A 26,518-nucleotide genomic window follows, 5' to 3' on the forward strand; every position below is an offset into this window, starting at 1 on the left:
GCCTGTCTGGTCCATCCTCTTCCCCCAGAGAGTTAACACTTCCTTCCTTTCTTCTAACTTTGTAACTTCTACTTGTTTCGACTATTCAATTTATCACACACATTACACTTTTTCTACATGTCTGTCTCCCCCACTAGACATTCACTATGAGTGAATTCCTATGCATAGGCCATGACGTTTTGGAAGCCCATTGCCCAAAACAGAGCCAAACTCCACAGCAGGCTCTCAAACATTTCACAAATACATGACACCTGAAGCAAAAAACAAAATCAATCTATAATGCTGAGCTGCAAAATTGGTATGCACATCTAATATAATAGACATGTTACTAGAAGATTTTTTTTTTAAGATTTTATTTATTAATATATGTAAGAGCTGGGGTGTAGGCCAGAGGTGTCCGGGGTGAGAGGATTCACCAGAGACAGGGCAGGGAGCAGAAGAATCAGATTGACTGAAATACACTGCTGGGGGAGCAGCAGGAAAGACAGGGCGAGGTCTGCTGCGCCATGTGGGTTAGCTCCCTGGCCGGGGATCGAACTTGTGCCACAGTGGCTGCCGATAGCTTGATGGTGCTGAGACTTAACCCTTGCATCACCAGGGAGGCCCTAAAAGAGTTTTATTTTTAAAGATAAGTAACTGATAGAATTAACTAAAGAAATATAATTAACAGTTTAATACAGAGAGCCACATACACGGGAGAATGACCCACTGAAGAGTTCTCTAAAATCTTCTCTCCACCCTCCCCCCAAAAAAAAATAAAATCTCCTTCCCTACAGGACTCTGTGCCAGAGCAGACAGTCAAACGACAGGAAGATATAAGTCTAATACTGCCTGAAAGTCAGAGATAAAAGATAGACAACCATTCAAGATCCTTTTTCAACCCTACAATCCTCTCAATTGTTAAGACACAAGGGAAGTAGTTTCATTTTGGCAATAAAAAGTTCCATTTGACATATATACATGAATCGACCGGCCTGACTACCAAGTCTCGCTGCAACAGACATAGACAAAATATTCCTAAATTAATGATGTCTGTAGTAGGCAGAATAATGGCTTTCTCAAAGAAGTCCACATTCTAATCAACAGAATTTGTACATGTTACTTTATATGGCAAAAGGGACTTTGTAGATGTAATTGAAGATTTTGAAACAGGAGATTACCCTGGATTATCTGCAATTCAATATAATTATAAGGGCCCTTATGAGGAAACAAGAAGGTCAGAGTCAAAGAGAAGAACACGTGACAACACAAGGAAATAATCCGGGAGACAGACTGAAATGCTACGACCTGCCAGCTTTGAAAATGAAAGGAACCACAAATCAAGGAATGCAAGCCACATCTACAAGCTAGAAAACGCAAGGAAAGAATTCTCTCTAGAGCCTCCAGAAGGAAACTCAGTTGTACTGAAACCCTGAACTTAATACCTCTAACTTGCAGCTCTATAAGATAATCAATTCATGTTGTTGTAAGCTACCAAATATATGATTGTTTGTTATAGTATTAACAGGAAATTAATACAATGCCTAAAGAATATCTCCTTAGTCAGCAACACAGGATGATGAAAACTTACTTTGCAGGAAAGAATGATCTCGAACAGCTTCTGCAGCTAATACAGACTTCCCACAACCTGCCATCCCATAGATGGTGACCCATCCTGGTTCACCGTTCAGTTTGCAGAGTTTCTGCTGAATTGCATTCACCAGCTTCTTCCTAGTAACAAAAACAACTGGCCTCTGCGGTACTCCGCCTTCACACAGGACTGTCCTCACTGAAATTCCAAACAAAACAAGAAAAATGAACAGAACTTTGAAATGGTTACTCCGAGTAATACCATCAAAACAAAATACCAGAATTTCCAAGTAGAAGAAAATGTGAATACATATTAATTTCAACTTTCTGGTTTCTCAAAACACCTAGAAAAATAGCAAACATGTATCTTTCAAGATAGCTACAGACAACAGAAATCTCCATCCGTACCTCCCTTTACTCATCCTTTTCTCCCCGACTCTCCAATTTCTCTCTCTCCTATTGAAGACTGGAAGGGGAGTGCAAAGAAAAGAAAATGCAATTCCTTTTAAAAGCGTATCTCTAAAGATTCTTATTCTTTCTTGTGCATGAACTTGATGAAAACACAGAACTAGAAAACTTAAGGTTTTCTATAAATTTCTATTTATATTAATTGCCTTAACTCTAAAAGTTAGGATATGTATATTGCCACCTCAGCACACTGAGCAGTAAGAAAATATAAGGTAATACAGATGCAAATAAAAATATTTAAATTGGTGGGCCTCCCCGGTGGCGCAGCGGTTGAGCCCTGGGTTGCAAAGCTGCCCACAGCCTCTGCAGAGCCAGTTCGATGCCCGGCCACCGGGCAAGGGACCCACATGGCACGCAGACCTCTCCTGCCGCCCGCTGCTCCCCTCAGCAGTGTGCTTCATCGATCTGCCTGCTCTGCTCTCCCCTCTGGCGCTGGTGAATTCTCTCACCCTCCCGTGCTTCTGACTGTACCCAGTGCTTATATAAATAAATAAATCTTTAAAAAAAATTTTTAATTGGTTAACATAATTTTTTAACATGCAATTTTCAGTAAGCTAATCAGTCTCTTCAGCAGACTCCATCTACCATAAGACAAAAGTGCAGCAAAGTAGCCATTATAATAGCTAAGCAATAGAAGGGATCATGGATACAAACCATATGAAGTTATTCCACAATCTGAGTCTTTGCCATTGGAAGAAGAGACAATAGGAACACCACCATGCAGGAGGGCAGCGAGATCTTTATACCCTTCGTGTAGTAGAGCATTGTAGAAGGATATGTAGGAATGATTATCTTTTTTAAGTATCATTTTAATGAGCATAGCTGCTCGTTGCTGTTGAGTGGGCTAAAAAAAAATAAGTATTTTAGTATACTATAATGTAAATTAGTATACTGTAATGTAAATTAGTAGAAAACAATGCAAGTTCTGAAATAAATTCTAGAATTTTCAGGAAAACACAGACTGCCTCAGAGGGCTTTACCTCATTTTTAACTTTTTCTTCCTCTGATACTGTTAAAACCCCATCAGTAATCATGTGATCCATGATGTAGGATGTTTTGATGTCCTGTTCCAGAGCTTCTCGATGCTGAAGCAAACAATTGCGAGCTTTTGCATCCATCCTTCCTTAATTTTCTTTCTTGAACTGTCAACCATGAGCTAGATGCAAATCATCAAAATATCTGTCGGGTAAATAAAGATGGGAAAAGATCTGTAATCTCACTGGCAATAAGAAATGTAAAATAAGAAGAGTTTTTTGGCAAAGTTTGGTTGTTTTTTTTTAATGGACAAACCCCGATGCTTTCAAAGTTCTGAGAGCACAATGGATGCAATATGGCAGAAGGTAATATGATAAAACCAGAAGTGTTAAAGCATTCTCTTTAACCCATAATTCTATGTCTAGGAATTTACCTCAAGGAAACATTCACACATGTATGCAAAAATATCCAGAGTTAACACCGAAAAAAGAATAAAGATGAAAACGACCTAAATGTCCATCATTCTGGGTATGTTTTTTAAAAATTAGAGTAGGTATCTAAAATGGAATAGTATACAGTCATTTAAAAGGACAAGCCACATACCTATGAACTGACATGTAAAGATGCTCATCACACATTACTGACTGCAAATTTATAAGTATGATCCCATATACAACATAAAATATGTGTTGTAAACATGAAGGGAGATGTTAGCAAGTTTGTTCAAAAAATGTTTGGTTACTTCCAAGTAGAAAGATTTGGAAGTTACCCCACCCTTCATCTTTTTTCTATATTGTCTGAATTTTTTTAAGACATATCATTTTTACAAAAAAAGTCTTAAGGTTTTATAAACACTGATCATACTGAAATTCTAAAGTTTAAGAACTTCTTGTTTTATCCAACACAAGACTAAACAGAGCATTGTTGGTACTAAGAATTAGTTTTCTCTGGAGATGGGTGGCAGCTCTAAGTTTTCATTGGTAAACACATTTCACACATGCTCACCCCAGTGAAATTTCAGCTGAGTTGCTAAGTGTGACAAAGCAACAGAAAATACACTCTGATGTCATTTCTTGGATTAAAGGAAAACAAAGAAAGAATAATATTCTTAGCAGTCTACTTTCAAATAAAAATATATTTTCTCCCAAGGGTTTAAACCCACATCATAATGTTTGAAAGTTTTTAAAAAATTTACAGAGCCCAGCATGTTACAGTTGTGTCTCAACGGTTTTTGAGGCCCTCCTCTGTGCCAAGCCCTGAGCCTACAGATAAGATTAAATCGTGTACCTGAAGGAATTCCCCATCTAGTGGAAGAGCAAAATAAAAAAGTAATTAGAATGTGATGTCAAGTGCAAAGGTGGAGAGATAAGCACAAGTAATTTAGCATGCATAGAAGAGCAATAATCTATTGACCTTCAATAAATTTATATTCTTAAAGTGCCACTTGTAAACAAAGAGAATAGAACATTTCTAAAGGTTCACAAGCTAAAGTTTGGAAACGGGGCAGAAGCCATTTCTTAAGATGCAGATTCGGCCACACTTTATTTTAAAAATATATGCGGAGGCCCCACCCATGGAGAAGCCAGAGGTGGTGAAGACACACTTGCGAGACATGATCATCCTGCCTGAGATGGTGGGCAGCATGGTGGGCGTCTACAATGGCAAGACCTTCAATCAGGTGGAGATTAAGCCTGAGATGATTGGCCACTACCTGGGCGAGTTCTCCATCACCTACAAGCCTGTCAAACACGGCCGGCCAGGCATTGGGGCCACCCACTCCTCCCGCTTCATCCCCCTCAAATAGACTGCATGACCAGTAAAGGCACAGACTTCTCTAATCCTGAAAAAAAAAAAATATATATATATGCATGAAATTGGTAAAAGAAAAGATTATTTTTAGGATCAAGGCTTTTTTTAATGTTAATACTTTTACCATCTCAATTTAAACACAAAACATCCCTTAGTTTATAATAATAAAACTCGATTTGGCAGAAGTATAACTCTTTAGGTAATACCCAATAGCTAAGCAAACCCATACTCTTTCCAACTTTACCTGCCCTGTGAAACTTAAACATGTAATTTTAAACACGTTTCAAATTGCACAGACTGAAATCTCCTGAGCAAATTTTCAGTGTCCCACCTTTTGTAACCACATCAAAATGCAATTTCTTCATAGATGTGCAACAGAAAGAAAGAGGCAATTTCATCCCCGAGAGCCCCAATACTTGACTACTTCCTCTTCAGATAATTCCTCTTCCTGGCCCTGGGGCAGGATGGTTTATCAGTTATTCCTTGTTCCTGAATCCTGAGTGTCTCTCTGCAGCTGGCTCGAGAACTTCCAAAAACCAGGCTCGGGAGAAAAGCGAGACCCAAACTTACCAAACCTCTGCGCCGAGGTCTTACTGGGACGAGCAGTCCTGGGGGTGAGGCTGGGAAATCGGGGTGGGGGTGTGGGCAGAGACAAAGGGGTATCCGAAAGGCTCAGGCAGGTCGGGGCCTCTGCAGCCCGGGGGATCTCCGACCCGCGGAGAGGCAGGCGCTACCCCCGCGGCCCCGGGGCTTCAGGGAGAGTCCTGGGGTGCCGGGGTGAACCCTGGCCCGCGGGCCGTCCTCTGGGTGAACCCCGCCCGGGACACAAAGGGAGAAGGCGCCTCGGGTTCCTCCGCAGCTGCTGCACCCCGACTGGAGCCTGGTGACGCCCCGACCGCCGCCGCGGCTCCCTCTGATCCTCGCGAGCGGCCGACGGCCCGGCCCCCTCACCCTGGACCCCTCAGCCCCTGTGCCCAGGCACACAGCATCCGCGTCCAGCGGCTGTTTCCTCCCCTGCGCCGCGGGGCCGCCGAGCAGTCAAACCCACAGGGCCCGCCCAGCCGGGCCTGCGCGCGCCCGCACGGGCTGTAAACACGCCCAGCGAGCCCCTCCCGGCGGGGCCGGCGCGCTCCCATCGACGTGGGCCAGCGCGCGTACGCGCGTACGTGGGCGCGGCCTGCTCCCGACGCCGCAGCGGGGCTCCGTCATAGGAGAGCGCCGCATTCAAGGCGGGCGGCTCGAGGCGGGGGCGCGCACGACGTGGCGCGCCCCGCCCACCTCCTCCAGGCCCCGCCCCGCCTTCTCTAGGCCCCGCCCCTTTCTCGCAGCCCAGCGCCCGGCCAGCGCGCGCGAGCTACCTGTGCCAGGTGGGCCGCTCACGCCCAGGCCGCCTTGGGAGGATGGGGGCGAGGATGCCGCCGGACGCTGCTGGAGGAACTGGCAGGCCCGAACCGAGGGGGCGCGGTGCGGCCGGCGGGCGGGCACAGAGGGCGGAGGAGCTGGTTTCTGGGCGGTGCCAGAGCCGGGCGGGGGCGCGGTCTCTGCCCTGCTCCCCCCCCGGGGCTCAGACGGCCACGTCCCGCCACCCCAGGGTGAAGACAGCGCCCCGGCTGTGTCCTCAGGGGCCCCAGACATGTCAGAGGTGAAGAACCGGAAGAAATTGGGGCCCAAGGGCGCCCCCGCGGAGCCCGGGAAGCGGAGCGAGGGCGGGAAGAGCCCCGAGGCCGGGGGCGCTGGAGGCGGGCGCTGGGCCGACCCCCGCTCGGGCCTGAGCCTGCTGTCGCTGGGGACGTGCCTGGGCCTGGCCTGGTAAGTGGACGCGAGGGGGCTCCCCAGATCGCCCCTCTCTTCAGGGCCCTGCCCCTGCCCCACCCGCCCTGCCCTCGCGCTGAAGCTGCAGCCCGCAGACTTGCCACTGCTGTTCCTCTGCAACCCCGAAGAAGGGGCACCCCCACTGGGGGGGATTTTCTTCTTTCCTCCTTTTGCTGGTAGCAGGCCCCTATCCCCAAGTTGGAATTGAAGCTAAAGTTTGGGAACGGGGCAGCAGCCATTTCTTAAGATGCAGAGTCGGCAACGCTATTTTATTTTATTTTAAAAACATATGCATTTAACTTTATTTTCTCCAAATAGGGTAAAGTTTCACAAGCTTTTCATATTTCTACAAATAGTTCAGATTTTTCTGCACTAAAGATGGTTTCTTTTGACCTTAATAGTTAAATAAGCATGAACTGATAAAAAGTAAGGAAAAAGAACTTTTAAAAATTAGTTTCAAATACAAAAGTAAAAGACATGAATTATTTCTAAGAAGAAATACAGATTCCCATGGTAAAACATGTTCAACTTATTAGCAATCAAATACATGTAAAATAAAATTACAATGAAATATCCTTTTACACTCCTTAGCTTGGTAAAAATTTGAGTCTGATGATCCCAAATGCTGGCAAGATTTGGAACACTAGAAATTATAGTATACTGATGTCGCCACACTTTATTAAACGCCTGCTGCACATCTGAGGTTTGCACGTTGCTGTAGCCCAGTTGCATCCTGTCCGCTGAGCGTTTGTCGAGGACATATTTCTCCCCACGTTTACCCCATAAAGGCCTAATGGCGACTTTTGCAACCTTAAAAGGATTCATAACGTGTGATCTCAAAGCAACAATCATTATTGTTAATAGCATCATTGGGAGGATTCCTCATAGTTTGATTAAGGTGCTGCCTTATGAATTTAAAACCTTTTCTTCTGTTACAGATTAAAATTTTGCACTGTAAAGGTCTGAAGTTACAGATGTTCACTTAAAACTAAACATTTTTAGATTTAAACCAAGCAAACAGTGATATATTAGCATCATAGATAACAGACTAGAAGTAGAAGAACCTAAAAATGAACTTGTTGATCTTATTTTCATGAATTATTTTCCATAGAATAATTTTTTTTTCGTTTTCATAACAAGACTCACCCTTAAATTAGAATTTCCCTCCATTTGTCATTGATTTTTAAGGCATTTAGAAGAAACTCATCTGCAACAGTAATAGACTTCTAGTAGCCACTGTGGATGCCCTCTAGACAAGAACATTTTGATGCTATTAAATTTTGAATTACTCTTTACTAGTGACTCATCCTGAATCAGAGTTAATAAAAGATTTGTTGCAATAGTGAGTGTTGATTCTTAAATTTTCTCTTTTTAAAAAGTAACATGACATTTGTGTTTATGGACAAATTTGATTTTGATCGTAAAAGGATAAAGGTATTTGCTATTAAAAATAAACATGTTTTAAAATCTATGACCTTTTGGTAAATTTTAAAAACTTTTTTTTTTTTTTGCTGAAGGAGAACTTTTATGTACAGAAGATGCAGCAGCGTACACCCATCCTGGTTTAGTGGCAAACTTTAGCCTTGCCTTTTCCAGCGTGGCTAACTGAGCCACAGTTTTTGGACCCAGAACTTTTTTCTCCCCAGTGACAGCCGATCCCATCTCATCCGTCATTGTAATTGGTCATGATACCTTCCATCAGTTTGGCTCCTTTGCCTTCTGATTTAACCCTTGTGAAGGTGACATTACGAGTGTCCCTGTGAACTCTCAGCCCCAACCTAACCTTTCTCTTGGTAATGCAGTAGGGAACCCACTTCTGACATAGGGCCAGCAGGAAGGCAGCCACCTTGACCGGAACTGCATCATGTGCAATCTCCATCAATTCAACCTCTCATTTTCCACCATCATGGTGACAGTGTTAACCCTTGCTGGAAGGACAGGCGACTTCTTAGTGAGGACATTCCCTTTGCCAGCAACTTCCTTCTCAACCCAGGCCAACCATCTTCCTGGTCTTGCGAGGTCTCTGGTCTGTCCATATCGGCCAGCTTACGCAGCACAGTAGCTGCCTGGCAGTCCTAGGCCTGGTGAGCTGTTAATGCAGGAGGCACTTCCAGCTGATTTTTGAGGATAGCCCTTTGCCCCTGCAACCAGATGTAGTGGGGCCATTTGATAAAGTGAGTGAGGTCCCTTTTGGGTGGAGTGTGCTTTCCCACGCCAAAATTCTTGGGCCCCTTCTCAAAAGGGACATTTACCACCTACTTGGCCTCCTGTATCTCCACAATAACGGGGCCGGGGCACCTCTTCCCCTTGGCCTTCTTTCTTGGGCAGCTACTGGAGTGAGCTTTAAAAATTGTAATGGGAAAGTTATTCACTAATAGAAGTTAGTAGGCAAAAAGATATTCTCTTGGGACTAGCACAATTGATTTTAATTATGAAATTTATTAATTATCCAAAGACTTATATTCATGTGAAATAAATTGTACCACAGTATGTTCACCTTTTCAATAATTGAATCACTGTCCTAAGAAAATAATAAAAGGGATCTACAAAGGAAAACAATGTTGGAAAACAGACACTTTGGCTTAGGAGTTACTGTTAGTGCTTACTATAAAGATAAGTTACATTTGGTAGGAAAAGTTTATTTGAACTGCATCTTCACAAAATAATAGAAACAGTACTCAAAAATTATTTCTAAAATAGATACTATGACTGTTATTAAAATAGTTAACTTTAAAATGACTTTTGTGGTTATCTTTTGCCAAAAGATTTGTAGTATAAATACTTTGGTCACTGTTTATGGCAAATATTTATTCATGGTACATTTGGAAATAAAAATTTATTCTGGTAAGACATTTTTAAGAATTTCTCAAAGAAACTTGACATCTCAGAGTACTTAAAGCACAGTAGAATTACAAGACCACTGAGATCTCCCCCCCCAGAACAACATACTTCAGCATTAAAAGTTAGTCTGTCACATCTTTATTGCTTACTGTACTGACACTGTCTGGTTTGTTAAAATACAACAGCAAATGTGCCTATCTGTACTCCTAAAGAAAACATCCATTTTTTTCACACTTAAATTGGGGACAGCGGTGGGATTTGAACCCTTCCACTGTCCAGAGGATTTCAAGGCATCCATTATATGAGTGTCTTCAGACTTTAGTCTTTGGATCCTTGTTTGGAAAGTAAACATATAATGCATAATAAAAGTGTGATACTTGAACATCTCTGTTAAATATGTCCTAAACTGATAAGTGATAGGATGTTGGCCATAACAGTTAACCTAAATCTAAGCTTATTCAGTGTTAGTTTGCATACCTCCTTTCTAAATTCTTAAGGAAAAATCTCAGGTAAGAGGATTTATGAAAATTCTTAAATCTGCTCTTCAAAAATTCGGAAGTTATGAAGTTAGCCAAACACAAAACCTTACCAGTTTGCTTAATTACATAGAAATTAATTTTTCTGGGAATTTCAACAGATTTTTAAATTGCCTTCATAAAAATTTTTCATAGCATTTGTGATAATTATGTGCAGAAAATTAAGAGCTCTCTGAACAATTAGGTAACTCAGGGTTTTGCTTATATAACTTTCTCTAGAAGTCATTTATACTGCAAAATCTTGGCTAAGTCCATTTTCATGTTTTGTTTTTTATTGGAGGAGTTTTATCTAAAAGACAGTTATCTTTAAATGGTCAGCTTCTTAAAAAATGCAATATGGTCAGTATTTTCCTGAACATTCAGTATTGCGCTGAATGACGCTGTAGTATGTAACATGAGAAAACCACACCAAAGATAAGTAACTTTCCCAAAGTGGTTGATTATACAGCTAGTAAATGGCAGAAGCAAAATTGCCCAGCTTCGCACTCCAAACCATATGTTATGCTGTGCCCTTTTTAATAGAAAAAGAGGTCAAGACCTTAGAAATAGAAATTCCTAGCTCAGAATTATTTATAGATCTTTTCTTTCTCCTACTAGAAACTGTAACCCTTAACAGACCGTAATTTGTCTCTAAACTGAGCAAGGACAGGAGGAAGGAGACCATGAACTGCTCCTTTTGGAAAGCCTTGACTCAATTCTCCCTTCAGCAGCGTGTATACTAAAATTACAACAATGCAGAGATTAGCATGGCCCCTGCTCAAGGATGACATGCAAATTTGTGAAGTGTTCCTTATTTTTTGTGGTAGTTATTACTTTTTAAAAGCAGTGTGTGCTCTGGCAGTGAAGATGGAGCCCAAAATACTGCTTTCTTCTAGCAGAATATTCATTAATTCTGCTAGAACACTCCCAGTCCAACTGTCTGCATCAAGATGGGCAGACCTAATTCTCTGTTTGCTCTAATTTTACTTTTAAGTCACTCCTCCTAGAGGATATTCACCATGAGATGGGCAGTCCAGGGACAACTTACACTCCTGCTGCTAATACAACCCTCCCCATTTTTCTTTCTCCATATCACTTTAACCATCTGGTTTGCTAAATAATTTACTTTTTTGGTATGTCTGTCTACCTCCCCATTTGAATGTAAACCCCATGAAGACAATCTTTCTGGAAACAACTTGACCAAAAACCTGTCACAGAATTTTGAGACCCATGTAAACAGTTTAATGAAAAAAAAAAGGAAAAGCCTTGACTAAAACAAAGCACCTTCAAAGCCAGCACACCAATTTCAAACACTTTTCAGAATCAAAACTGCCTTCTCTCATCATACATTTCTGACTTCTGGAAAATCCTCCTCTTCCTTAATATTAAATGAGTTAATAGTTATAAAGTCTTTAGAATAGTGCCTGGCACATGTAAGTGGAAAAACATTTTAAACTCAGCACCATAAAAACCACTTCTCGGGCCTCCCCTGGTGTCGCAGTGGTTGAGCGCTGGGTTGCGAGGCTGCCCGCAGCCTCTGCAGTGCCAGTTCGATCCCTGGCCACCAGCGAGGGTCCCACAAAAAAACAATGATAATAAAAAATAATAAAAACCACTTCTCATTACCAAGTCAACTTTATGCTTGTTTATTCTTAAGTACGGCATTCCTTTCCTGTGTAGCAATCTTATTTTGGTGCAAATCTAACCATAAAACATACAGGTTATCCTCAGAGGTGATATTTGCACTAACGTGACAGAGTTTTCTTAAAGCTTTTGCTTAATATTTGAATTTGATAGAGGTTCAGAGATTGACATTAAAAATATTAAAATCAAAAGCCTATAATGTAATGTTGTAGTGTGTTGACCTTCACACAAAGTCTCATAATAATGATTCTTTTCTAAATAAACATTCAGGTTTATAGAAAAAATTTATGAGAAAACATCATGGAGTAGTCCCTGAAATTAAATTTATATGGTGTGGTCTCTGCCTACAAGTCTGAAGCCTATACTCTGAAAAGAACTTCTTAAAAGTCAAAAGTAAAACCACCAATCAAAAAATAATCAAGTCATTCATCTTTGAAAATTTGGATAATGGTGTTTTCTCATAACCAGAAGTTTTAAAGTTCGTATTAGCATACAGAAGAAATGTCATTCTGCTAATTTTATAGCCTGGGCTTACTTTATTCACTGTTACCTCTTAGGATAGACCTTAGCCATCATCAAAAGAAATTTGTTTCATCTAATACTGTAAGCATTTGTTTAAAAAGCAAAGAGTCTGTCTTAGCTTTGAACCACAACAGTTAGCCTAATGATGACATTTCTGAGTTTAAAACACAACCAACCGGGCCTCCGTGGTGGCGCAAGGGGTTGAGCACTGCACTGTGAAGCAATCTGCAGTCTCTGCAGCATGAGCCCTCATGGCGCAGCAGACCTCTCCTGACTTGCCCGCTGCTCCCCTCAGCAGTGTATTTCAGTCAATAAGCCTATTCTGTTCCCCACTCTGTCTCTGGTGAATCCTCTCACCCTCCCCCATCCCTGGCCTGTACCCCAGCTCTTGTTTGCATAAATAAATAAAATCTTTAAATAAAATAAAATAAAACTCAACCAACCCCCTTCAATGAAGCACAAGGCTTAGAAGCCTTTCACCTCTCCATTAAGTCTGGGGAGCTTAATTTGTCTTTTCAGTGGAAGTCAGTTTCACAAAACAGTGCCAATTCATAGCTCTCAACCTGGCTGAGCACACAGAGAATCTGGAGAGCTTTAAAATTTTCCCATAGTCAAGTCATATCCCAAAACAAATTCACTTAGAATTTTTGTAGGTGGGATCTAGATGTCAGATTTTTAAAGTGGCCCGGCAACTCCAACGTGCAGTGAAGCATTTGCACCACTGGTAGGGTCTGCTTTTTGATGACTTAATAAATATATAAAGAATTTCAATGGCTTCTTTCTCTGAGCCAGAAGAATTGAGTCCAAGTAGATTAACCAAGCTGACACTAGATCCAAAGCATTTCTTTTGTGCTTACTTACTTCACACCCTATACAAATGAAAGATCACTTATTGTTTGTAAGATAGGGTGGCTTTTTTAAGCTTCTGCCCTCTACTATTTACTGTATGAAAGATGCAGTGCAATTTTAGACTGGCACCGAAAGAACACCTACGTGACTCATATTGTCAAATATCACCAGCTGTACAGACGATACACCTTGCTTTGCATAGTCAGTTGTCATGGACAGTGGCTACTATTTTCCGGTTTGGACTTCCATGATTTTGCAACTTATAATCATCATCCCCCTTCTCTTCTTTCCACTCCAGGGACATTTTTCCCCCCTCTTCTACATTTGAATTTAAAAATACTTTTTTACTTAGGTAACTTCTCCAACATTTCATTGTTAAGACTGCTAATTTCCGGGCCTCCCCGGTGGCCCAGCGGTTGAGCGCTGGGTTGCGAAGCTGCCCACAGCCCCTGCAGCGCTGGATCGATCCCCGGCTGCTCCCTGGCCACCGGAGGAGGGTCCCACATGGCGGGCGCAGACCTCTCCTGCCTCCCGCTGCTCCCCTCAGCAGTGTACTTTGGTCCTTCTGCCTGCTCTGCTCCCCGTTCTGGCTCTGGTGAATTCTCTCACCCTCCCGCGCTTCTGACTGTACCCAGTGCTTGTATAAATAAATAAATAAATCTTAAAAAAAAATATATATATATATAGATAAAAAAAGAGACTGCTAATTTTCTAGCTATTGTTCAGATGTGGCCTTGAGAACAACAGTGGAGGTCACATATCCATTCTAAGTAATTCATCATTTCTTCCTCAAAAATATTTCTTTTACATACCAGTATAGTGGACACCACACCATCTCACTCACTAGGCTGTGAACTTGAGCAGCGGGTATGTTCCTCTTTCCTTGAACAGAACAGTTAAAACTGCTGCGTGGATTGACCATACAGCCAGCTCTTTAATGTTGAAATAGATAAGCTGCCTCTACCAATAACCAGTATTTTTGTGGTCCTTACCAGAAGTGGATATAAAATTCTTTCAAGTTCAGTCTTACCTGTGTGTGAATTAAGAGGTACTGATTTTTTTTTCCCTCTTCCAGGTTTGTATTTCAGCAGTCGGAAAAGTTTGCAAAGGTGGAAAGGCAGTACCAGTTGCTGAAAATAGAAACCAATGAGTTCCAAGGACTTCAAAGTAAAATCAATTTGATTTCAGAAAAGGTAAGCATTAGTTGACTTGTTTAGGAAGGTTTTCCCATTTTCGCTTCCCCACTACCACCTTTCTATCCCAATCCATAATTTCTTTCTTCCTGCCTTTCAGACCATTACGTTTAACTTTAACTTTCACTGGTCTTAACCTCCTCATAGTCTACTTTCCATGCAATTTAGACTCAGGCTGCATTTGAAAAAACAAGAACCCTTTTGTATAACAAATGTAACTTTTAAAAAATAAGCTCATGTTGATGTGATTTCAGTTTTTTCCTTTGTTTATTTTTAGATTAAGTACTCGGGGCAGTATTTGATTTCTCCCCTCAGGTATAGTCCCTGTAGCTCTCCCACCACCTTAGCACCCGTGATCTATCACCACAGTTCTTTGTGCTCTTCCCTCTCCAAGTGACTCTCGCCCCCTCCCCTGCTGTATGCCTCAGATCTACAGTCAGCTTGCAAGTTTTGTCTATTTAAATATCAAATGTCTATAGCACTGAAAGAGGCGTGCTCTTTGGGGGTAAAATTAGAATAGGAATAGCACTTGTTGGACAAAGAGTCACTGATTTTTTTCTTTGTTTTCCCCTTGGTAAGCATATATACATATGCACACAAGAATAACTAATCTAAAAATAAACATTGGTTTTGTAGCCAAATGAAAATTAAGCTCTGTGTCTATACTGTGGTTCTTCAGGCTGCACATGCTGATTTCCACCGGATTCATTATCATCCTTATTCTTAGAAATGGGAGATGGTAAAAACAACTTTGTGACCACCGCACCTCTCAGGATGGGTCACCTGTAATCAATAAGACATCATGTTTTTTCATTTATTCATTCACTAAAACCCTCCCCATGTCCTAAAGGTAGAGAAGCACTTGGGCGTGGCACCAGGGTCAGCAAGGATGTTATAAAAATAGAAATGAAATAGAGGACCCCAGTTTCTGTAGCCTCATGAACATATAATCCCCAGAAGAGAGAAGCCATGGATGAAAAGTATGCATGCCTCCAACAGGCCAGGGGGTGAGCACAGGGGTCTCTGGGAAGGAGCTACAAAGGAGATGGTATTCTGACCTGGGGCCCTAGTTAGAATCTGGTTGTAATTGTTTTGGGGCTTGTATTCAGAGGGAACACAATGATAGAAAAAATAGCAGGATATGCAAACTTCATATACCTAAAATCTATTAAAACAAATTGTGAAGAAAATTGTGTTAGCTTTTTATTTTTTTTAAGATTTGTTTATTTTTACATAGAAGAACTGGGGTACAGGCCAGTGGTATGGGGGTGAGAGGATTCACCAGAGACAGAGTGGGGAACAGAACAGGCAGATCTACTGAAATACCTCAGTTCTTCTGAGGGGAGCAGAACTCAGGCTGCAGTGGCTACGGATAGCTTCATAGTGCTAAGACGTAACCCCTTGTGCCATCAGGGAGGCCCTCTATTAGCTTTTTAAATGAAAAATTTGATTGCAATTAAAATGCCTTTTGAGGTCCTCCCTAGTGGCCTGGGGTTAAGGCACAGCACTACCACTTCAATGGCCTGAGATCCATCCCTGGCCAGGGAGCTGACCCACATGGCATAGCAGGCCTCTTGTCTCGTCTGCTGCTCCCCTTACCAGTGTATTTCAGTAAATCCTTTATCCCCTATCAAATTGTGAAGTCAGGAGATACACGAAATCTATATTTTTATATCCAGTGTCTAGTACAAAATTCTCTAATTATATGAGCTAAGTGCCAAATCCATGGGATACACCTAACACAGTAGGGGAGCTCTAGGAGTCCTCAGGGCAGGGCTTCGGGAGGATGTGGCACTGAGGAGCTGAGATCTGAACCTTGAAGGCAGGATAGAACTTAGTGGCGCAGCAGTTGAGCGTTGGGTTGCGAAGCTGCCCACGGCCTCTGCGGCGCCGGTTCGATCCCCGGCTGCTCCCCGGCCACCGGAGGAGGGTCCCACATGGCGCGCAGACCTCTCCTGCCGCCCGCTGCTCCCCTCAGCAGTGTACTTCGGTCCTTCTGCCTGCTCTGCTCCCCGCTCTGGCTCTGGTGAATTCTCTCACCCTCCCTTGCTTCTGACTGTACCCAGTGCATGTATAAACAAAACAAACAACCAACCAAACAAATAAATAAATAAAAATTTAAAAAAAATGCCTCTATAAATGCTTAATCTGTGTAGTGTGGGGAATGGTTTAGAAAGGAAGTAACAGGAAGCAGATACTAGATAATACTTCTAGAATATTTTCTGTGCTCTTCTGTCTGGTCCAAGTGCCCCCTTAAGTACTTCCGTGGTTCTTCCCCGGTCAGAGCAGACAGTCTTGTCTTTCTCCCTAATTAAACTAACCTGCTTAAGGTCAGAACTGTGTTTTGTGTAGTGTTATGTCTTCCACATAATGCAAACAGTTGGTAATGTTGTGATCATTTCCAAGCCTGGCTGTATAGTCTCTAAGGTTGTTATCTCGGTGTGAGTATATGTGAAAGAAGGTCCACAGACGGACTCTTGTGTGTTCTAGATGCATATGGGGAGATCACGGGGGCTTATCATAATGCACAGACACTTAGAACACATTACTATTCGATGTGAATTGCCTCACTCAACTGAAGTTTTATTCATCTTGCCTATAAGATCTGATTCTGGTATCTTCTCCAGAAGAGGCCACACAACAAATCTGGGGAGCAGGGGGCAGAACCCCCAAAGGGAGTCATACAATTTAGGAAAGGTAACAAATTTTATAACTAAGTTACAGGTTCTTATAAAGCCAAATAACCATAAAAATGATAACTTTCCATTGGAGAAAGACATGATACACTTCAGGCTTCTCTAATACTATTTTCCTCTTGAATATGCCTCCATGAAATGTGCAAATATTTGTGATTATACATTTAGGTATATGTTTTTCAATAATCTAATCTGTTAAATTTGTTTAAAATGCTAAAACAACTATAAAAGGAATGAACATTTTCATCAGTTTGATTCTGATATATTTGGATGTTGTAGACATCTTCAGAGTTGGCACATGATTGTTAAAGTGTGTTTCCCTACATGAAAGATATTAAGTAGCCTTGGGAATTGTTTTCTGTTATAAATGCAGCTTGAGTCCACTGAAAGTATCCTGCAGGACGTTACATCATCCGTGTCCTTGGTGACCCAGTTTGAGCAGGAAGTATCCAGCCTCCAAAGTATCATGCATGACATTCAAGATAGCGAAGAGATGCTCACTCAAAAGATGCAGAGCCTTCAAGAGAAATTCCAGAATGTTACAGGTTTCTGGAAGAGAAGCCTTGAAGAAATGAATGCTAATACAGACATTTTCAAATCAGAATCTAAACATATACATTCTCAAGTTACTGTCCAAATTAACTCAGCTGAGCAACGAATAAAATTGCTCACTGAAAGACTGAAAGATTTGGAAGACAGCACACTAAGAAATATTAGAACAGTAAAAAGACAAGAGGAAGAGGATCTCCTGCGAGTTGAGGAGCAGCTAGACTCTGACACAAAAACAGTTGAAAAGTTAGAAGAGGAGCAGCATGCCCTCCTCGCCAGAGACGAAGACCTGACGAATAAACTTTCCAGCTATGAGCCCAAAGTTGAAGAATGCAAGACACATTTGCCAACAATTGAAAGTGCTGTTCGCTCTGTTCTCAGAGTCTCTCAGGATCTGATTGGGACAGAAAAGAAAATGGAAGAGTTGACCATTCAGATGTTTAATATGGAAGAGGATATGCTGAAAGCAGTGTCTGAAATAATGGAGATGCAGAAAACCCTTGAAGGAATTCAGTATGATAATAGTATATTAAAGATGCAAAATGAACTGGATGTTCTTAAAGGAAAAGTTCATGACTTTATAGTATATTCCAATACAAGAGAAAAGGAAGCTATAGAAGAATATAATCTAGAAAATAAAGAAATCCATGATGATTTTTGAATTTACTACTTTTATTTTGATGAATGACATTATCACACACACATTCGAGGTATTTTCATAAACCTCAATTTGTCCTGCATTACTGCAAAGTCCACACAAATGGAACTAAATAATACGGATAATCAAAATTTATATCTTTAAATACTAGATATTATTTCATCATAACCATTTTCAATACAACTATTTCTAAAATATATGTCTTTACTTTTTAAAAGCAATGTGCTTAATATTTTTAACTATTTTTCTAATATTAATGGGTATCATTATGAGTTTCACTTCTGACATTGTACCCAAATATATTCGTGTCTCTAGGAGCTATTGAGGAGTGTTGACCATTTCACTAAATGACCCCAGTTTGCTATTTTCCCAAACTTATGTGCACTTCTTGTATCTTTGCTGTCATCCAGGTTGGTGGTAATGTGCCTGCCTCAGTTTACCATAGGGTTAGAACCCACAACCAAGTTCATAAGAATATTGCCCAAAATGAAAAGTAATATGCCTGAGGAAGATCCTGGGGTGCTTTGCCATAAATACACACTTCTTGACAACTATGGTGCCTAGGAAATATTTTTATTTTTTGTTAAGGTTCTAAACTGTGTTACATGTAAGAATGTTTAAATAAGGGTGAATAATTCTTATTGAAAGATTTTTACTATGAACTAAGTGTATGTTTTCAAGTATGAAATTTTGGACTATCTTTGTATACTCTGGGCCTTTTTTTTAAATGGTTCTCACGGTGTACAGACCTGAATTTGTAAGATACATAATCTCTAGGGAAGTTATTCTACTTAGAGGGGCCTCGCCGGTGGCGCAGCGGTTGAGCGCTGGGTTGCGAAGCTGCCCGCGGCCTCTGCGGTGCCGGTTCGATCCCCAGCTGCTCCCTGGCCACCGGAGGAGGGTCCCACATGGCGCGCAGACCTCTCCTGCCGCCCACTGCTCCCTTCAGCAGTGTACTTCGGTCCTTCTGCCTGCTCTGCTCCCCACTCTGGCTCTGGTGAATTCTCTCACCCTCCCGTGCTTCTGACTGTACCCAGTGCATGTACAAACAAATAAATAAATAAATAAAAATACATGCCTCTTTAAAAAAAAAAAAAAAAGTTATTCTACTTAGAATAAAATTACTCCAGTAAGCCCTGTGGCCTATCATAAAGAGGAAAAAAGCAGCATAATGACAACTGATGATGATGGTGATTATGGTTTTAAAACATGTCCTTTTAAAAAAGTTAACAAATTAGGGCCTCCCCGGTGGCGCAGCGGTTGAGCGCTGGGTTGCGAAACTGCCCACGGCCTCTGCAGCGCCGGTTCGATCCCCGGCTGCTCCCCGGCCACCGGAGGAGGATCCCACATGGTGCGCAGACCTCTCCTGCCACCCGCTGCTCCCCTCAGCAGTGTACTTCAGTCCTTCTGCCTGCTCTGCTCTCCACTCTGGCTCTGGTGAATTCTCTCACCCTCCCGCGCTTCTGACTGTACCCAGTGCATGTATAAACAAAACAAACAAACAAACATAATAAATAAATAAATAAAAACATGCCTAAAAAAAAAAAAAAAAAGTTAACAAATTAACTTGCCAACCAAATTTGTTTAACATTTTGATTTTATTTTACTCAAAATTAGATACAATGTTAAAGTTACTAGTGAGAAGATATGAACATAGTAAGATGAGATTAGGGGAGAGACCTAGCCAAATTTTTCCAATGACGACAATCAGAAATGTGCAGAGTTGGAAAATAACTTAAGACTTTTATTAGTAAACTGATGTATCAAGAACGCCTAAGATTGATGTGGAAAAGTGAGTCAACTGAACATGGAAGTTCTTACTTGTTTGTTCTTATGGATAAGCCAATTGTAGTCCCAGTTATATAATGCAATTTCAGTGCCATTAAGGCAGTAAGATACAAAGGATAGTTGTGGCAAGGTTGTTTTACTATGTGAGTTTGCAGATTTTGGGGGAAACCCCAAATAAACTCTACTTTGGGCTTACGAGGACCAATTATAGAAAGTCATGGGTCAAAATGAACTGGAGGGTGTTGCTCTCACCAGCTGTAGCTGTCATTTCCATGTGCACTGACAATATTTTATCTGTTTGCTTCCATTTTCACACTAATAAACTATATTATTAAATTAACTTGAACTTTGTTGTCTCTACGTCCATCTTGTCAGGGCAGATGTGATTTCTTGTCCTCTGATCCTTCATTAACTTATAAATATCACAGTCATGGTGGTTACAGAAAATGTATGGAAACAAATGGGCCACTATATTGTATTGTGACAGTTGGAAGGGAAACACTTTACATTCTGCAGGGTCATCTTAATAGTGCCAGGTATTTTTTACCTACTATGTCTCAGTCATATTGCTAGTCACTTGGCTTGCATTATCACTGATTCTCACTACAGCTCTGCCAATTTACAAATGAGGAGGTTGAGGTTCTGCAAGATTGGGAATCTTATCATCAGGCTGCTAGATCTGCCCAACCAAAGGCCACTACCTCCCACTATACAACTGCAACCTGCTACTACTACTCAACCAGGGGAGGAAAAAGAAATCTGCTGTTAGCAGAACTATCCTGAGAATTCAAAAGGCTGAGATTCAATCAAATACATCCACCTCCATGTCACCATTAAACCAGACTGTAAATCACTCAAAAGCTGTAACTGTGATCGAAAGCGGTTTGTGCCACAGGCATAGAAGGAATCTGTAAATGCTAAAGGAGAATGGGAAAACAGTTGGAGAAAGCCCTACAATGGAATTTTCTAATCTAGGCTTTGCCACCAACTATGTTCTTGGACATTTTAATTGTTTAATTTTTAAAGGGAGGGAATTACACCAAATAATCTCTTAAGATTTCTTCTATCTTTAAGAGGATTAAAATTGTAGAGACCCATAAGATATTTCCAGGTCCTTTGCACTGTTCAAAGATTCTTTAGCAAAGTTTTTGAAAGCCAGTTGAAACCAGAGATCATTCTCTTGAACCACTGTGGCTCTGCTTATAGTCCCAGACTTTTTTTTTATTACCAAAAAGGATCTAGCTCAGTACCTTACATAAATAAGAACTTCCCTGATCTTTGGAGCCATTAGTAGTTTCCATCTCTTGTGTCCATCTTAGGCAAATACCTTAAATAAGTCTTGATTTAAAAAAATACTTCAGTAAAAGAATATCTAAATGATTACTACATTACTGAATTTTTATTTTAGTAAAGGTCAATAGAAGTCCATGAAAATTGCTCTTGTAAGCCACCAAGTGAAACAAAGAGGCTTACCAGCCACTACTTAATCATGTAATCCTTTTAAGAATAATATGCTCTTTTGAGGTATCTTAATTGTGTAATGCTACTAAGCTATATTTACTCTACCAGAGATAACTTAAAATAAAATAGATGAAAGTAAGCCATTTACTCCTTTCACCCTTGGGAACTTCTGTTTCAGCAATACACATTATTGCAAAACTTTCCCCTTAAAAATAAAACATGATTTTGCAATCACTATTTGACTTCCTTCCTATTTGTGGCTACTGCTAATTCATATCCACAATAAGTTTCACAATCTAACTTTTCTACCATTTTGGAACTCCTTTCCAACCAATAATTAACATAGCATAAACCTATTGAGGAGAAAATCCTAAAATACAACTGAAAACAAATAATATGATGGGGTAAACAGGAGTAGTTACAACTTTGAATTCACTGTTCTGTCAAATTTCAGCTGGTCATTTTTTTGCAACTTAAATTGTTGCTCCTTTTTAAAAGCTGCCATAAAAACAATATCACCAGCATTGTAAATTTCTATTTGTGTTAAATAAAACTAAGTTAATGTTGCCAAAATAATCTCAAAAGTTAAGCTGAGTCAACTAGCAAATCAAATTTAAGAAAGGTAATCCGGGTCTCCCCGGTGGCTCAAGGGGCACCCCACTATGAAGCAATCCACAGCCTCTGCAGCACAAGTTCGATCCCCGGCTGGCCAGGGAGCAACCCATATGGTGCAGCAGGCCTCTCCTGCCTCGCCCACTGCTCCCCTCAGCAGTGTACTTCGGTCAACCTGCCTGTTCTCTTCCCCACTGTCTCTGGTGAATCCTCTCATCCCCCACATCTCTGACCTGTACCCTAGCTCTTGTATGTATAAATAAATCTTTTTTTAAAAAAAGGTAATTCATAAAGTATTTCGAAGACAATAATATACAGTTGTTTTGGAAAAAACTTCATGGTTTTATTTTTCAGACTTTTTTTGGTAGTTTTTGTAAATACTTTGTCAAATGATCTGCTGTGTAAATACTAATATTTGTCTTTGTCATTCTTTTTTTTTTTCTTTTAAAGATTTATTTTATTTATACAAGAGCTGGGTACAGGCCAGAGTCGCAGGAGGGTGAGAAGATTCACCAGAGACAGAGTGGGGAGCAGAACAGGCAGATGGACTGAAAGCACTGCTGAGGGGAGCAGCGGGTGAGACAGGAGAGGTCTGCCTCGCCATGTAGGATTCTCCCTGGCCCTGTCTTTGTCATTCTGACTTGCTTTACCACACATAATTCCCTGAAACTCCCATCATCTTGATGGCTTTAAATTAAGATGAATATCTTATTTTGTCAAAATGATTTTTCAGCCTGCATGTTTGATTTTTTATTCCTTGTTTTCTGAATTATATATATTGAATTTATTTTCTTTCCCAAATAAAACTACAAACTTCCTGAAAGCAAAGACTGTTCTTAATCATACCAGCACAGTAAATGTATTGAATCAAGCTGGTTTTACTGGTAGAAATCTATCAACAAGCTTCCCTTTAAAACAATGCCTTCCTAAGGGATCATGCTCAGCGAAATAAGCCAGAAAGAAAAAGAAAAATACCGGATGGTCTCACTCATAGCAGGAATCTAGAAAACTTAAATAAGGGACCAGGAAAATGAATAACTATAAGAAAGTGAAAATCAAAATCAACAAAAAACTATGAACCAGAGACACTTTTTGGGGGGTGGGGGGCGGGAGGGGAGGGATTGGGGTCAGAATGGGGGGGTTGCAATTGTATGGGGAATATAAAAATAAAATTTATTATTTGAAAAACAAAACAAAACAAAACAAAAACAGCAATGCCTTCCTAGAAAATGAGTTAAAAGTTAAATGTGAAGTGGGTATCTGTTTTTGGACAAAGGCCATAGCGATAACAATATATTTCCAATATTTTGCAGTTGTTCTTTAATTATTTTTCTTTATAGTTGAGAGCACACAGTTATAGGTTTAAGTTAGCCTTCAGCTCAAAGTCTAATAGTCTCACCTGACAATTTCTACCTTTGTTTCAATTCTGTATTGTTTATGAAACGTAACTATCTTATCACTAAAATCAGTCCTTTTTCCCTTTTAATTTTATTAACTGAGGGTACGGATTTTCAAATATTCAAAAACATGATAAAAGAATCAACTAATCCTAATAATGTTATAAAAGAACACATACACCACCAGCACTGAAACAACTTGAAATATTGTCTAGCAGTTGTGTAGTACAGAATACTCATCAAATTAACCAAAATGATAATTTAGCTATCAGTATACAGTGGACAGTAGAGAAGAAGGATAGTAATGAAAGTATGCAAAAATTGAGAACCACTTGTATTTGTAATCATAGAATTTTAGAACCTTGGAGACAGAATTTGTTTGGTGTTTTGGTTTTATTTTTTACATATCTATCCTCTCTACTAAACTATTAAACTGTGTTGAGGCCACAATGGAAGCTGTACTCATTCTTTTTTTTTTTTTTTTTTTAGTTTTTTTTTTTTTTTTTTTTTTATAGAGGCATGCTTTTATTTATTTATTTATTATAGTTGTTTGTTTTGTTTATACATGCACTGGGTACAGTCAGAAGCGCGGGAGGGTGAGAGAATTCACCAGAGCCAGAGTGGGGAGCAGAGCAGGCAGAAGGACTGAAGTACACTGCTGAGGGGAGCAGCGGGTGGCAGGAGAGGTCTGCGCACCATGTGGGATCCTCCTCCGGGGCCGGGGAGCAGCCGGGGATCGAACCGGCGCCGCAGAGGCCGCGGGCAGCTTCGCAACCCAGCGCTCAACCGCTGCGCCACCGGGGAGGCCAGCTGTACTCATTCTTAATTTCTCACCCTTGGCATGCCTAACAGCATTTGGCAACTTAATTAAATGAATTTAATTTTCAAGGGGTCATGGATAGTTATGGCTCAGAAAATTGCTCATAAAGTATTGGACAGTAGAGCATATACTAGAGTCCTGGACACTAGTCCCTTGTTGTAGCACTTGTGATAAATACAAACTTATATTTTAGAAGTTATATTAGGGGGCCTCCCTGGTGACAGAGGGGTTAAAGAGAGTGCTATCAAGCCATGGTCGGCCAGGCCAGCCAGCCAACCACTGCAGCTCCCCTGTGGCCAGCCAGGGAGCTAAACCACATGGCGCAGCAGCCCTCTCCTGTCTCGCCCACTGCTCCCCTCAGTAGTGTGTTTCAATAGATCTGCCTATTCTGCTCCCTACTCTGTCTCTGGTGAATCCTGTCACACCCCATACCTCTGACCTGCACCCCAGTTCTTGTATGCATAAATAAATAAATCTTAGAAAAAAATAGAAGTTGTATTACCTTGTTTGACTCCCCCAAATCTACCAAAACTCTTCTGGAGGAAGTTTCTTCCTCCCTTCTCCAGCAACTAAAAAACACCTCACCCTTTTTTGTTTAGCTCATTTTGTTGCTGAACATAGGACTGGTCACCCAGTACATGTTTCACCAAATGCTTTCCAGACAGTAAAGCCACAGTTAAAAAACACACAAAATTTAAGTTGAAATGTCAATATTAAACTTCTAATCAATTTAATCCTTGTTACTATATTTTCTTACAGTGTCACAAGTCTGAAGTTATGATGGAACAGTTAAAGTCTTTACAAATAATTGCTCATCTAAAGCGTCTACAGAAGGAAATCCATGAGGTAAAAACTTGGTCTAGTGGGATAACTGAAAAACAGAATATACTGAAAAACAATTTGACTGCTCTTTTTGAAGATGTTACAAAAGTAGACCAAAGCACAACTTCTGTGGCGAAAAATGTTGGACTCAAGATTTCAACTGTAAAAACAGATATCCGACGTATTTCGGGTCTAGTAACTGATGTAACAACGTTGACAGATTCTGTGCAAGAACTAGAAAATAAAATAGAGAAAGTAGAAAAAAATACAGTAAAAAACATAGGTGATCTTCTCTCAAGTAGCATTGACCGAACAGCAATGCTCCGAAAGACAGCATCTGAAAATTCACAAAGAATTAACTCTGTGAAGAAGGTACTTTCTGAGCTAACAAGTGATTTCAACAAGCACACAGATAGGTTTTTAAGCTTAGAAAGTGACAGAGCTAAAATTCTGAAGACAGTGACTTTTGCAAATGATCTAAAGCCAAAGGTGTATAACCTAAAGAAGGACTTTTCCCGCTTGGAACCATTGGTAAATGATTTAACACTTCGTATTGGGAGATTGGTTACTGACTTAGTCCAAAGAGAGAAGGAAATTGCTTTCTTAAATGAAAAAATATCTAATCTGACAATAGTCCGAGGTGAGATTAAAGATATAAAAGATGAAATAACACACATTTCAGATATGGATTAGTTTGAAATTATTTAGATTAGAAGTTAAAATCTTTATTTTAAAGGGGACATCTGTCATGTTATAAAAAGACTGGTAAGTGAGAAATAATGAAACTTTTTTTTTTTTTTAAAAAAGATTTATTTATTTATGCATATAAGAACTGGGGTGTAGGACAGAGGTGGGGGGAATGAGAGGATTCACCAGAGACAGAGTGGGGAGTAGAACAGGCAGATTGACTGAAATACACTGCTGAGGGGAGCAGCGGGCAAGACAGGAGAGGTCTGCTGCACCATGTGGGTAGCTCCCTGGCCAGGGATCCAACTCATGCTGCAGTGGTTGCTGATAGCTTGATAGCACTGTCTTTAACCCTGGCACCACCAGGGAGGCCCCTCCTTATAACCCTTCCTCCTTCTAGATAGACAGAGTTCTCCACAGGATCAAGATTTGTGCATTATTTCTTGAAACTTTCCCAGAACTTGGCATCCATTGTAACCATCCATAAGTATTTTCTGAATGAACAGAGAGAAATAATGAAACTTTGGCGTAAATACCATTTTGTATTTGATTCTATTTTGTACAGTAAAAATAAAATTTTTATGAGTTGAGCGCTTGGTTTTCTAAAATACACTAAAATAGATCTTTGCAACTTTGTATAGAAAGAAACTCAGTACTCCCCAGCCTTCTTTCCCTCTCCCCAGCATGCACTGTTACACACACACACACACACACACACACACACACACACACACACACACACACACACAGTTACATAAGCAGGATCTGCCAATCTAGTGCTTGTCCTCACTGACTGTCAGGGAGCACAGTGTGTGTGACTAGGGCCCTAAC

General features: G+C 40.7%; 3 protein-coding genes across 7 annotated transcripts in view; 2 read left to right on the forward strand and 1 right to left on the reverse strand.

The window, feature by feature from the left end:
* APAF1 (apoptotic peptidase activating factor 1) overlaps positions 1 to 3,155 on the reverse strand; it is a gene marked incomplete at both ends in the record, with an annotated part of 52,034 nt that extends 48,879 nt beyond the window's left edge. For 2 of the 4 annotated variants that reach the window (XM_084255708.1, XM_084255706.1), the window contains 3 exons: positions 1,571 to 1,768; positions 2,725 to 2,881; positions 3,018 to 3,155. In XM_084255708.1, coding sequence (XP_084111834.1) covers positions 1,571 to 1,768; positions 2,725 to 2,881; positions 3,018 to 3,155 — 493 coding nt within the window. Of the gene's footprint in view, positions 1 to 1,570; positions 1,769 to 2,691; positions 2,882 to 3,017 lie in introns of all 4 variants that reach the window. The other 2 variants (XM_084255707.1, XM_084255705.1) reach the window with 1 other exon arrangement.
* Positions 3,156 to 4,534: 1,379 nt separating this feature from the next.
* Positions 4,535 to 4,850, forward strand: LOC311184732 (small ribosomal subunit protein uS19-like; the record flags this gene model as incomplete). Its single annotated transcript, XM_084254922.1, has 1 exon — positions 4,535 to 4,850. One exon carries the CDS (start codon positions 4,535 to 4,537, stop codon positions 4,814 to 4,816), a length of 282 nt encoding a protein of 93 aa, XP_084111048.1. The 3' UTR covers positions 4,817 to 4,850.
* Positions 4,851 to 6,454: 1,604 nt separating this feature from the next.
* On the forward strand, positions 6,455 to 25,738 carry IKBIP (IKBKB interacting protein; the record flags this gene model as incomplete). Of its 2 annotated transcripts, none has more annotated exons than XM_084254754.1 (3): positions 6,455 to 6,630; positions 14,080 to 14,197; positions 24,938 to 25,738. In XM_084254754.1, the coding sequence occupies 3 exons, from the start codon at positions 6,455 to 6,457 to the stop codon at positions 25,691 to 25,693; spliced, it is 1,050 nt and encodes a 349-aa protein (XP_084110880.1). The 2 variants fall into 2 exon arrangements, with proteins under 2 accessions (XP_084110880.1, XP_084110879.1); XM_084254753.1 differs by lacking the exon at positions 24,938 to 25,738 and adding an exon at positions 17,267 to 18,103.
* Between the last annotated feature and the right edge of the window lie 780 nt (positions 25,739 to 26,518).

The sequence above is a fragment of the Talpa europaea genome (assembly GCF_964194135.1).
Source record: "Talpa europaea genome assembly, chromosome: 15".
Classification (NCBI taxonomy): domain Eukaryota; kingdom Metazoa; phylum Chordata; class Mammalia; order Eulipotyphla; family Talpidae; genus Talpa; species Talpa europaea.